This window comes from Stegastes partitus, unplaced genomic scaffold (genome assembly GCF_000690725.1).
Source record: "Stegastes partitus isolate 25-593 unplaced genomic scaffold, Stegastes_partitus-1.0.2 Scaffold356, whole genome shotgun sequence".
NCBI lineage: Eukaryota > Metazoa > Chordata > Actinopteri > Pomacentridae > Stegastes > Stegastes partitus.
The window spans coordinates 123,934-138,373 of NW_007578087.1; the positions used below are offsets into that span (position 1 = coordinate 123,934).

The following is a 14,440-nucleotide window of genomic DNA, read 5'->3' on the forward strand; positions in this document are numbered from 1 at the left end:
TGTGAGCCACCTCGGAGCATGTTTCAGCATCCCAGCAGTCAGGAGCGACGCTCAGTAGCAGAATGATGAGATGCTGGCACATTTTTTAGTTTATCTTGGACTTCTGTGGCTGAACTAGGAGCCAGGCGCAAAAGGGGCGAATCTTTCCACAGCAAACTTGCGCAGAAATGCTTTTACTTTTTTGACGGTGGGGGGGATTTCAGAGTGAAGTGAGGATTATATTTCTTTGAAGTCACACTGACGACCCATCGCAGTGGATGTGTGTAACATAATGCTGGTTATGATAATCGATTCCGTGCAAAAAAAAGAGGATGCACTGTGGCCGGGCACATTTACGCATGGGGTTAAAGGATATACTGTAGACACACCTTGGGATTTGTTTTGTCATGAGACACTGGATGCGAGGACTGCAGCTTGAATCAAGCCTGTGCTTTGGGTCTGAGTCCATCAGCACCATGCAGCTACACCCCACACCCTGAACTTCTGGGACGTTTGCGCTCCGTGATCGAGACTTGGATTTCGTTCAGGATCTGAAAAAAACAAAACAAAACAAAACGATGGCATTGAGCGAAAACTGCAAAACGCAACCTGCAAAAGAACAAGGCTCAGTGCAAAATCCTCCATCGGATGTTATTGAGCTAAACGTGGGTGGGCAGGTGTATTACACTCGTCTTGCCACCTTGACAAGCTTCCCAAATTCCTTACTTGGGAAGCTGTTCAACAAGAAAGGGTCTTCAAATGACTTGTCCCGGGACCTTAGAGGACGCTATTTTATTGACAGAGATGGTTTTCTGTTTCGGTATGTATTGGATTACCTTAGAGACAAGCAAGTTGTCCTCCCTGACCACTTTCCCGAGAGAGGAAGGTTGAAAAGAGAGGCGGAATACTTCCAGCTGCCAGATTTGGCCAAACTTTTGTCATCCGAGGAGTCAAAACTCTTCCCGGACGACTTGTACTACAGTGATTTCGACGACGTGTCGCAAGGCAGCGACCCGAGGTTTTATCCCTCTCACTCCTTTGACAGGGGCTACGGCTACATCACGGTCGCTTTCAAAGGCGTTTGCGCCGCGAGAGGCAGAGAAAGTCAAACTGATTCCAAGACCAAAAAGTTACCGAGAATCTTCATTAGCAGCAGAATTAGTTTGGCGAAGGAGGTTTTTGGAGACGCCCTGAATGAGAACAGGGACACGGACAGACCGCCGGACCGGTACACTTGCAGGTTTTACCTCAAGTTCAGGCACCTGGAGAGAGCTTTTGACATGCTGTCAGAGAGTGGCTTTCACATTGTGGCCTGCAACTCGTCCCTGACTGCGTCCTCCATCGGTCATTACGCGGATGACAGGGTCTGGTCCAATTACGCACAGTACATCTTCTACCGTGAGTGAAGATTTATTCCCACTCTACACTCTTAGAAGTGATGTGAGATGAACTAGAAGCTTCTTGAGCTCCAGGAGTAATCGTAATGAAAACAGATAGCCACATAAAACACAATCAACAACAAATGTAAACTAAAAACAAATGTAAACTAAGAGAAAAAGAAGAAAAGAACCAAATGCCCCTCCCTTTTCCCCTTATGGTCACATCAAGACAACAGTACCAAGTGGTGTAACGTCCATCACAAGTACTATTTTTCTCACTAAACGGTAAAAGTTGATACTTTCCCACTCAAAAACCCATCTAATTTGCTACCAAAAAATTACAAGTGACTCGCAAAAAGTGGTGAATGTTTGCTCAAACCACCAGGAGGCATGGTCGGGTTGCAGCGTTATCCCTCCCAAATGTTTGCATCCCTTGCAGTGGCTGACTTTAAACTTGTGCTTTGGGTCCCAGATAAGAGGCAAACTTGCCCACGGGCCTCAGGGGAGTTGAGTCACAATGCTGCTACGCTTCAAGTACACATGCGTCATGCGTAAACACGGCTTAGTGCTCAGATTCTGCCAGCCGCTGGGTTATGAATAATATAGCACCAGTGGGCAGCAAAAAAAAAAAAAAATCACATGAATGCTGCTGCTGCGTTCTCTTGAATCAGCTTTGCTTTTCACTCAAAGATAAAGTTGGTTAGTCAGAAAATGACTTAATTAGCTGCAAATATGGCTCATTCCTTTGCTGAGGGAGGAGTTGGACCATATGGCCAATTAAAAAGCACTTTGTTCATTATTCTGAATGGCTCCCTTTAGAGGAGCTGAAGAAAACCCAGTTGGTGGGTCAAGGTTGGAGGTGCAAGAGGGTGGACTGAGGAAGACTTGACATATGGTTTGCTAATGATTTACCAATAGTGCTAATACAGGGTAATTATTACAGAGGGGTCCGCCTTGGCCCGAAATAACATCCTGCTAGATTTTCCAGTGTCACTCAGTGTTCTGGCGCACAGCATATGGTGTAGGTGTTCACCCCCTTCCCCATTAACAGACACTGCCCCAGGACAAAGTCATGGGACAGTAGGAGGAGGATGGGAAGGTGGGAAGAGACCCGAGGAGGAAACTGCAGCAAGTGCAGCATGAAAGGAAAGAAGCTGCAGAGCGAGTAAGAAGAGCACAGAGAAGAGAGGAAAAAGAGAGAGAGAGGGGAGTTTAAGGAAGTGAGCTGAAGAGAAGAGAAGAAAAAGAGAGGCAAGCAGATGGAGGAGAGAGCGGCTGAGCGGGAGGGATGAGGGAGTAAAAGTTGCATGAGACCTGGCCATGGGGAGAAAGAACTGAGGCAGAAAGAAGCGAGAGGGAGCCGGCGCAAAAATAGATTAAAGTGAGGATCAGACAGGAAAGTTCATTGAGTCCGAGGCAGCGGAGAGGAGGAAGAGAAAAAAAAATTTGGGGTGGAAAGACACGGGAACAGAGGGAGAGACTGGGTTTTCATTAGAACGAGAGCAGACAAGGTGAGGGTGAAAGGAAACACACATATATCGCAAGCATGAGCAGACAGAAGCCTAGTCAGGATGATGGATAGACACATCAAAGGTAGACAGCCGTGAGAGGCCTTTGCTTCACAGCAGCACAGCGGCCCGCATCCACTTTCTGAACTAATACGGTAACCTGACTCTGAATGTGGGACAATGGCTGGCCTAGGGCAGGTAGTCCTAAACTAAGGATGCATGTAGACAAGTGCACCTTTGGGAAGAGGGGGGGAGAGAGACATGAAACAGATGTGCTTTATGGTTGTTTGTTGCTTTCAGTGGAACATTTCCCTGCTTTTCTTTACTCCCCTCCCCGTCCAAACACAGGCTCATATGGAGAATGAAAATGGTAGGAGGGAGGCTACATTTGTTGAGAGTGCAAAAAGAGCAATCCACTGCAGTAAACAAACTCGGAGACTTCCTTCCAGCCTGTCAGTTCCTTAGCATCATCCGTGATGCTCTTCTTGGTAAATGCATCAGTTATTTCCTACAGCTCCCCTGACTGCCAGCATCACTGTAGACTCCTGTTTCTAAAATGCCCACAGCAGAGATTGATCATGTTCCCTTCATGGTATCATCCGTATTAACATCATGTTATGAAGCTGCCCTCCCAGTAGTCGTCAGCGAAAAATATGCTATTGGTTTCTTTGCAGATGAAAACAAATGATAGTTCCAGCAAAAGGGCACTCTCCTCGGGAGGCCACATTGTCCGAGCATTCATCATGAACTGGAGCTTTTGCGTCTGATGGCCATGATGAATAATTTACATTTAATCAAGTGTGACTTGTTCACCTCTTGAGTAAACAACTGAATGAGAGAGAAATACATCAACACTGATAACAAGCACATATTAGAGAGAACAGGACTGAGATTAGTTCAGTCAGTTCCGTTTAAGACCTGCAGCTCGCTGGTATATGACACACGGAGAAGGCTCGATATGGCTTGATGGGCAGCCCTAATAAATGTAGTGATATATGGCAGCCATTTCTGGATCACCTTGCTCAATGCTGATGCCAACAAAGTCCACAATGTGCCTTCCACCTTGTTCATTGTGCGTAGATATGTTGTGCCAGTGATGCAGTGTAACCTAACACTTCCATTTAATACGCCTGAGTTGCTATTGTCTTTTGTGTCTATTTAGGTTTTCTTTAAAAAAAAAACACAAAAAAAACAGAAAAAACATGCTTCTGCTTCTTGTCCTGCATTATATAAAATATTGATAAGAAATTTCTAAAAATGGAATGAAAATCCAGAACATTAACTAGTTATCTTGCACTGCATGGTAGTCATCATCATCATCATCATCATCATCATCATTATGAGACAAAGCCTTTATTTGTCACATATGCATTACAGCACAGTGTTTTTCTGCAAAGCCCAGCTTACTAGATAATGCAGCATACCCTAAGTACACAGAGTTAAGGGGCCTTTCTCAGGGGTCCCACAGAGGCAGCTTGACAGTGCTGGAGCCTAACTGTGGAGCCACCACCGCCCCCAACATGATATTAACGGCAAAATTACGAGATATAAAGCAAAATATTCAAAACAGAAGGTCTAATTGTGAGTGTGGCATTCAAAATTATTAAATAGAAATTCTGGCTTACTACGTCTAAAAAAAATACAAGAAATAAGAACGAAATATGACCTACTGAGTTCAATTATGACTGACCAGGTCAAAATTACGAAAAAAAAACACAATAATGATTTACTATCTACAAATCTAAAGAAATAAAGTCAGAATTTATGACTTATAATGTCAACAGATTAAGTAAAAAATATGACTTATGACAAAAAGCCCTAATTACGACTGTGTAAAAAGTATATAAAAAACAAATTCAAATAAAACAAAATACATTTTTTATTAACTGTATGCCTAAAAAATAAAGTCCAAAGTATAATTTACTATCTCAAAAAAGATGACTTACTATGTCCATTGTTTTTTTTAAAAAAGGTCCAAACTATTGAATGGTGAATAAAAATAAATAAAAGTCAGAATTGAGACTTACAATATCAAATTTATCTTTAAGATAAGAATTTAAAATATGTGATAATAGGCCAGTTGAAAAGGTTTATTTCTACACTGTGCACATGGAGACTAGACTTGCTGAGTCAAATGCTTCCCTCAGTGATCCCATTTTAACAGTTATATCACAAACTTTTTCCCCCTATAACAAGCAGAAGTGGCACTTCTAACAAAAAAAATTTGACACACGCAAATGCAGGTTGTTTGGTGTTTTTGTTTGGCAGTGACAACATTATTGCTGTAGTGATTAAGAACTGTAACCTCCCAGCCGGTGTTTGGGACCGGGCTCCTTATTGCCAATTATCTCTGGGGAAAGAGGAGAGTGTCGGCTAATTAAAAAGCAATCTGTGATCCCAAAATATTTCCTCGTCTCCAGCCATCCAGTGTGAGATCATTTGCAAACTATTTTAAAGACAGCTTGAAACTATGAATCACGTGTTACTATTGGGGAACTTTAACTCAAAACTTGCCGTCGTTGGACTAAATCATAACCTGCATCGACTTTCCTGCTTCCACATCGCAGCAGCAGAGCAAATGATCATCGAGCAGTGGGGCTGCCAACATCAGAAACACTTTCACCTTTTCCTACGCTGAATGAGCTGGTGTCAAGTCAAAATGGGAGACGTGTACAGTAAAGATGGAGAATGATTATACTTGCCAGGTGTGCTCTGTTAATATAACTGTGCAGTCTTCATTTGGGCTGGAAATGAGATGATGTGTGGCCATAATGGCTCCTGAACAATGGCTACGAAGCGGCCGGGAGAGACGGGGAAAGTAATCAATTGCTTGGGTGTAATGGAGGCAGAGATTGGGCCGTCCCTGAGCTCCCACAGAGCCTGGTTGGAGTCTGGATGGATTGGCAATGCCTACAAGAGATGGATGGTGTTCCCATGAATAACTCATACAGGCCTTAAAGAGCACCTGGGCAGAAAAATGGTCAGAAGTAAGGCGAGGTGTATGTGCTTGTGCCATTTTTTTCCCCCCTCTCTTCAGTGGTAGCAGAAACTTGCGCACTAAATCAGTTCAAGTAGACAATCTGGTCCACCTTGGGAGAGAATCTGAGTTTATTGAAAAGCTGCTGATGCAAAAGGAAAAATGTAGTTTTTGAAAGCAATCTTATTTCTTTTTTTTTTTGGAAAGCAGCAGGACCCGGTGGCTGCTACATGTTCTCGAAATCTTCCTACAAGCTTTTGTATTGATTTCCTCGGCAGCCATTGGTTTCACTTAATTTCACTACAGAAGAAACTTAGAGATTTACTTAAAATAGGTTCTAAGATAAACTTTGACCATCTTTTTTCCCCCCTTCAAGCCTAGTTATTGGTTAAATGTGAAATTTTCTTTAATTGCCAACTCGCCCCACATATCTCACTCTATCTGTGCATGCTTGTTCATTTTTGGGGTTTAATTTTCCAACAATTTGCATGACTGCTGACTCACAAATGATAATGCATGTTTGACTAAATATAAATTTGGATCTATTACCCATCGTAAGCAGCTTTATTTAAACAAATGAAGCCTGCAGGTAAAAAATAAATAAAAATAAAAGTCCCTCTAAACCTAAAACAAATAAATCCTTCTGTATGTTTCCTTAAAAAGAAAAAAGATAAACTCAGATCCCAGTTGATGAAATTGTTCAGCCACCTTTTAAACTCCAGCAATTATTTTTGCCTCTAGTTTTTGCTCAGTGAAGCTGCTGGAAAACAGGTATAACAGCTCTCCTTCTGTCTGACATCTAACACCTTAATGATCCCCCCGGAGACATTTAATGCCTACTTGGATGTGAAACTCTTCACATTATGGGCAGGACTGAGTGTTTTCTGATTGGGGGGGATCTCCTGTGTTGGCATGCAGGAGGAGACCTTTGCAAATTACTGACATTTTTGTTGGCATGCGATCCAGTTGATAAAGTTCATCTGTGAGAATTTATAAGAGGATCTGATGCTCTGAATTATCCGTCACTCTTTGAGTAGAACCAACCTGACAGGGCGAGGGAGCAGAGTCGCCCCTCTTCTTTTCTCCGTCCTCTCGAGGCATCATTTAGGTGATGACAAGAGCTCTGCAATACTTGGGACATCCTCTCGCTGCCTCATCAGAGGAAGGGTGTGGCTCTGGGTCAGGGGACGGGCCCACAGGGAGAGGCTGATATAGACATTTCAATCTGCCTGCGTTGCTTGTTCATCTCCCTGTCAGGGAGACACTCAGCGGACAGCCACCCTCTGACTGGGGAGGACGCGACACCCGCTTGTCATTAACAATCAGCCAGAGAAGCTGTCACTCTCCTCGTGGAGAGCAGATAATGTGGGCCAGTGTAGTCCATAAGACATGCTCTGTGTCCTTGAATTAGGTCATGTAACGCTTGTCGGGACTCCGTGAGTTACCCTGACTTATTTGTCACCAGCTCCTTTTAATCACAGCCTGCTGATGAGGGTTGTTTCAGGAGAGGAGGCTGGCCAGCCGACTGGAGGTAATTAATATTGACAAATTCAAATGTATGCAGATATTAGAGACACTATTATACCTGGTGGACGCTGGCTGTGGCCGGGCACAAACTGCTGAAGTGATACTTTTGCAGCAAATGAGACTAGATTGGTGAAATGGATTTCCCTCTCTCTGTAAGGACGGTCACTGCCTTTGCAAGACAAGCCTTTTTTTTTTTCTGCTGCAAGGACACGTTGGCCTAATTTGGGAGCGAACACGCATGTAAACTACACCCTTCCTGAGGCAGTGGAAGAATAAAAAAATATTAGTGTAACTGGATATGGGAGCTGGAGAATATAAGAGTGTGTCTGCACGCATATGAGCTTCACTGCATATTTAACCTGCTAAACCAAATTACCCTCTATACATAAAGCTTTTTTTCACCAAACTATATTCTTGCCCAGAAAATGTGGTTGCAGCAGAGCAATGCAGCAACCAAAGATAATTCATACAGTTCAGTCTCGCCGGGTTTTGCTGTGTTTGGGCAAATAACAGACAGTAATGAAAGTGAATAGAGCAGACATGTTTGTTTCACAAGTTAAGCCTTTTCTGTCTGACTCAGGCAGCTTGAATGTAAAATGCTGTTTTTGTGTTCAAAACTTATTTTCATTCGTTCAGATTGAGGGCACAGCTCACATCCCCGCTGAGATTCAAATTTGAAAAGGAGACAGCTTTGGGTCACTCAAGTCTGACTATGAAATAAATTGTGTTATGGCCTCCTGGTTACGTGCAACAACAACGTGAAATTGCTGAGTGATGAGTCTTTCTTGTTACTCTTTATTTAGTTCTTTGCCTCTCAACTTGCAGGCACATGATTGTGCCGAGCCTCTCTCAGATTACAGAACCGAAGCGCCGCTAAAGCATCAGACACCTCTGATGAGTCAGTTTGGGAGCACGGATAAAAACATAACCGCAAATGTCTGGCAAGAAAGCCACTGACATTTTGAATTCGAGTCTGTCACAGAACTCTGCCTTCGGTCCAAACCATGTCCTATTTTTTATGCCATTTAAAACCTTTAAAACTTATTTTAATCTAATATGCAGGCAGCTGACTCTCCCCAAAGCTGACTTCTCCCAGGCATGAGGACAAACACCCCAGCTTTCATTAGAAGTGGAGAGGAGTTGGAGGATGCCCCGTGTGGCACGCTTGCATGCCTCTGTGCTCTGTGCAGAACTCGACTCCCTCTCTTTGTGTTATTTATGAGAAGTGCAGACACAGCTCGAGTCTGGTCTGAGGACCGGCCCTAGTCTTTTAATGTGGTTGGAATATGATCTCTTAGACTGGCTGTATAGATCTGAGAAAAACACATTACAATCAATGGCTTCCCTGAAAAGATACCAAAGTGTATCATACCCACTCACTTGTTTAAATGTGCCTGAGAATGACTGTGTTTCCTGACAAGGCTCTTAGTTGTTTCCTGTCTCCTGCCTTGAAGGCGACACTTCTTTTTTTGTTTTTGCATTTACATCCTGTATGGCAACTTCCGTGGACACGATCCATTAAGATGGACCGCTGTAGCAAACAGAATGAAAGCCCAGGTGCTTCTCAGGCTGTCAATGGCTTTAATGCAATTCATTCTCCTGCATGGCCTGAAATTTTTATGTTGCTATTATTGGGTGTTGGCTAGTTTCCTAAACGAGTTGCCCCTCTGGACTACAGCATCCATCCATTTAGAAACAATGCTCAGCCTCCTCCTCCTCCTCCTCCTCCTCCTCTTGATCCTCCTCACTAAAGCGCCTGCATCCATTTCCCTGGTACTGCTCGTCTGCTGGATTCAGCGAGATTCATTTTCTGCGGGGGGAAATTGGTGTGCTGATTGGCCTCTTTACTCATGGATTAGCCATTAAAAAGCTGTTAGCGAGTCTCTCACTATCAGCTCAATGCAATCATCGCACCAGAGATAAGGTCATTATTACAGTCTGCGCAGAGAGGTTAAAATCCCCCTTGAACTCTGCTCAGTTTAAATTGGTGCATGCACTGGAAGAAGGCAATGGACAAATTATTGCTCCCTCTGAGATATCACTGCTATTGAGTCTAAATCATCACAGTGGAGAAAAAGCATTAAGAGGTTTGTGGAGTCTGTGACCATGAGTTTATTTCTCATGTGCTGTTGTTTACATACAGGGAGCCCAGCAGCCCTCAGTGCTGCACATTTCTACCTATTAGCAGATCTAAATGAGACCATGGTTCAGTTATTTTTGGAAATGAAAGACAGCGTTTAGTGTCGTTACTCGAAGACTTCACAAGCCAGCGGGCAGCACAGTACAGTATCTCCAGTCCATAATTAGCCGTGTAGGAGGACGTGAGATGAGACAAGGAGACGGCACAGGAGGAAAGACACAGACCACTAAAAACCTGCTCATCCGAACTTCATGACAGCAGATCAGGAAAGGTTCTGCAGGAGTTCAATCCGCTTTCCACTAACCCAAACTCTCTCACCAGCCCAAGATAAATTATGTTTATCTGCCACTTCTACCCAAACGTATAAACCGTATTCCCTGACTTATTTGACTGAATGATCTGAAAACACAAAAATAATACAGCACCTTGTTGGCAACCAGGTTACAGTTCTAATAACAAACTGCGACGGCAAACCAGATTGCTTTGGCTCCGAGACAAGCTTTGCCTTGGGAAATGGGAAAGGTCTTTCAGGGAGCCGTACTGAGCTGCACTGAGCTCTGGGGTTCTCCTTATCAGAGGAAGCAATATGCACAGCCCACCAGCTCTTTGAAATTCAGCAATTAAATGTCAAACCCAATAACTCGCATGTTCTCACGGCTTTACCCCACTAAATACCCGCACACACCCATGTGATGTTCATTTGAAGATATCTGCATGACATTGAAACTGCTGTGTAGGCATTTGTCAGCATTTGCTTCATCACTACAACTGCTTCTTTTGATTAGCGCTGGAATCTGTCACTATAAAAATAGCTGGGACATTAGAGGTTTTCTGCACGGAGGCGGGCCTTACTGCGGCAGAAAATTTACTGCATGTGGTCAAAACAATTGACGGATGCATTTGTGGGTTGTTTTTCCTGTAGGTGGGCCGTCTCGGTGGTCGTCCTCTCACTGTGACTGCTGCTGCAAGAGCCACAAAAGCGAGCGCGAGGGAGAGAGCGGCACTTCCTTCAACGACCTCTCCACTTCCTGCTCCGAGACCCAATCGGAGGCCAGCTCCCCTCAAGGGACCGTGATCTGCGGGCCCGTGAGCCGACAGTCCAACATCCAGACGCTGGACCGGCCCATGCCCAAAGGACCGGTTCACATGCTGCAGCAGGCAGAGATGCGCCGCAAGACTGACATGCTCCGTGTGAGAACCTTCGGCGTCCGCGAACGAGAGGCCGCAAAGAGGAAAGCGAACAAGGAGAAGATGACTCCAGAGCAGGAGCTGGAGAAATGCATCCAGGACTTCCGGCGCATTAGGATTCCCGATCGCTTTCCAGAGAGGAAGTACATGTGGCAATCAGAGCTCCTGAGAAAGTACCGTCTCTAAATATGAAGAGAAGCAAAAGAAGTGGTACTGCAGTATCATGCCGCCACCACCAATGAAGAGTATTAAACTGCATAGGCAATACACTGCACCCTCTAAGACACATACTGTACTAGAACAAAAAAAAAAAACTGTGGCCACTTTTCTGCCGGGATGACTAGCGAAGCACACACAGTAAAAGGCAGTGTGAGTCATTGACTTGTAAAGTATATGCACAGTGTTGTGTGTCATATGCACATGTGTAAATCAGGTTACTCCTGTCGGGGCTTACATCGCACTTCCCCGTTCTCACCTCAGAGAACCGAGAGGAGGGAAAAGGCTACAACATCACCAACAACATAGCAACCTCAGGGGCAACATCATTTCAGTTCATCGACCAATCACATACTGTACGTGCAAATGCCCACAATAGCTGTTTTTTAAATGGATGTACCCAGAAGGTGCTGTGAGATAGCAAAGAATTATCACTATACCACATCGATAACACGTATACTTATAGTACGCTTCGATAACGGCACTGCATGTCATTTCACCCTTAGCATACTTATGCAATATCAAACAAAGTTTCGATTCACCGTTTCGTGTGATGGGTAAAAATGATGCGTCATGACTGAGGCTGATGAGGAAAGCACTGCCTAGATCTGTTTGCCATTGTGAAACTTTTTGTCTAATGTTGTCATTATGTGTTGGATAGATGATGTTGTGTAGGTAGAGTATATAATGACAATGGATATTGATCTAATCCTTGATTGTAAGTGTGCAAAAAAAATGTCAATAAATGGGTTAGAATTATACGTAATCACAGTGAACCTTTCTGTGACCTTTGGAATTCATCTTTTTTCAAAGACTGTTAAACTCCTGCATTAACAGCAACAGTCTGGTCAGAGTTTAGCAACCGTATTTAGGTTAGATACAGCTTTAAAGCTTTGTTCTGTTCAAGCTGGTTGGAAATTTCTGAGCTGAAACTTTCAAATTCCAACTTACTTAGACTTCCTTCTATGTTAAAATTGACAGGTCTGGTAACGAGAGCTCCACCAATTTCTGGTTTCTCATTGCATCTTTGGCGAGTCTTTTTCACTGCAAGGACAGCTGAAGGGAGACAAGAAGGGAGGCAAGGAGAGAGGGAGAGAGTGGATGACATGCACCAGTGGACCTGGACTAGAATCAGAAACCAGTGTGCTGCAGTGAGGATACAGCTAGTCTGGGTGCTTGACAATCTGAGCTACTGTGGCGCCCAATAATCCTACTTCTGTTAGATATCTAGGTTTCCTCTGTTGCACAAACCTGTTTAGGTATTGACTATCTTAAGTAGGAATCATTTGCTATTAGTTCTGGGTAAATTAAGATTTTTTTTCTCCTTCAAACCAAAAGTCATGCCTGGCTGAACAACTGCATTAAAGTTCCTTCGTTCCAGCAGAGTTTTCTGAATTTGAGAGGTTAATAGTTACATTGATTTAAAAGGCTCTTTAGCAGGATAATTATCATGGAAATTGGTAAAGAATGTAGAAAAATGTGATTATCAGCAAACTGCAAGTGTTTCCCCTCTTTCTTTTTCTTCTTTTTTTCCCCCAAATCAGCAGCTGTGTAAGGGGTTTTTACCATGGAAACATTGGTAGTTTGCCTCGGATGTGGTGGCTAACTTATTAGTCTTAAATGTCACTATTTTTTTTTGTAAAAGTCACATTAGACTCATCTAAGTGTCCATTTTAGACCTAGCCTACACTATGGATCAGTCTAAGATGTCTTTGCTAAACTGGTCCCAGACCTCTACTCAAAGTTTGTCTACTTGTGTGATGGGACCATTCAGCTCCCACTAGTATCCATCTGATGGACCCTTTGGAGATTCAGAGGCTCTTGGCCACTTGGCCATGCCAACATAGCCTCCCTTGGGTGACTGATGTGACGGCTGCAACACCAAATGTAAAACAAACAACGTAGCTGACAGCAAGGAACTCTTCTTCTTATGACAGACAACATATTTGCAACAGCACCGAGTAATAGCTCTCCATAATAGCTCTCCATTACAACAGGCTTCCAACATCTAGGAAAGATCCTGACACCATTCTGCAAAGATAATATTCAATCTTACTTACAGTGCGTGAGGAGCCGAGCTGCAAAGCACGAGGACTCGACAAGGTTTTTATTTCACCCCTCAAAAAAACATGACAAACAAAGTTGCAAAGACCAATAGTGAAGTCTGGCCCTTAAAATAGGTCAAAATAACACAGCAAACCTACTGCCTTGACCAAACAAAATCTCAACAGTGCTGAAAGCTACTAACCAAAAGGGGACATATTTATCCTGGTTGAGCAGATCAGTCACACACAACAGGGGAAACAGAAAGGACCTACACCTAAACTAACAACAAAAAGCACAAAACAGTACAGTTGGTCTACTTCATCAAAAGAATAATGATAAACAAAGCCAAAATATATATAATTACCCAACTGAACTCAAAAGAATAAAGCAATATGTAAATCAAATAAACCCAGTCCACCCCCAGAAGTGGCAGGAGCTTGATGTGGTCTGATAGGCAGCTCTGGCATAAAAGCCTGGAGCGCCCTAGCTGGCATCTTTTGCCTGAAGCCAGCCAGGTGACCACAGCTGCAGAAGACCAGACACCCCAGCTCAGGTAACACAGAGAAAAGGTTAGCACACCTTAAAACAATGCTTAAGCACCTAAACATACACATTGCTTAAAATGGCTAATTATGTGTTGCTGTTTATGTGTTTTTGTGCGCATAGTATAAATGCAAAGTGTTTCAACTTACCGGAGTTACCAGCGTTCATGGTTGGGATGGCTGCTAGTGCAGCCATCACACTGTGTTTTTAGGCAGTATAAGTGATTATATCGCCTTAAACTTACCATTCATCCATATTGAGTGACTTTGGGCTCTCAGTGAAGAAGCTTTGTACAAACGTGGCCTCAGTTCCACACTTGGAGCTCCGGCTTGGATTGTTTGTCAGGAGGTTGGAAGTTTTTGAGTTCCATGTTGTCTGGAGTAAATGCAGCATGAGATAGCAGAAATATGTGTGACGAGAAACTGAATCTGAATCATTTGTACTTGAACTGGAATTGCGCAAATGGAATACTTGTAATGACAATCTGAATTTGAATCTTGTAACAAGAATGCAGTTCGAAAGCAAAACTAAACGAGAAATACAAGAGAAATGCAACTCAGTTGCAAAGCAGGGCAAAAGGGGGCAAGGTGGCAGCACAGCAACAACGCAGCAAGAACACAGCCCGGTCACAGACCGGTAGGGCACCGTGAAGCCCCCGTGCACCCTGGGTTCTCCCGCGACCCCCCACAAGCCCAAAACAAGTCCAAAAACATGGGGAAGCTGAGAGGGGACATAAGAGTGAACGTAGGTGTGAATGGGGGGCGCGCCATGGGATAGACAGGCGACAGACCCACGACCTCCCCGGCCTGCCCCCTGCCACGGCCCGGAGACGCCCCAAACACACCCCACCACCCCACAAACCAAGAAACGATAAACAGATAAAGAAAGAATGGATGGATGGATGGAATTCAGTTTCAATGTAATGAATTCATGTTTA

General features: G+C 43.8%; 1 protein-coding gene across 1 annotated transcript; it reads left to right on the forward strand.

The window, feature by feature from the left end:
• Positions 1-557: 557 nt before the first annotated feature.
• LOC103359144 (BTB/POZ domain-containing protein KCTD16-like) lies at positions 558-11,690 on the forward strand. The gene is made up of 2 exons (XM_008284366.1): positions 558-1,377; positions 10,433-11,690. The coding sequence occupies exons 1-2, from the start codon at positions 558-560 to the stop codon at positions 10,882-10,884; spliced, it is 1,272 nt and encodes a 423-aa protein (XP_008282588.1). The 3' UTR covers positions 10,885-11,690.
• The last annotated feature ends 2,750 nt before the right edge of the window (positions 11,691-14,440 follow it).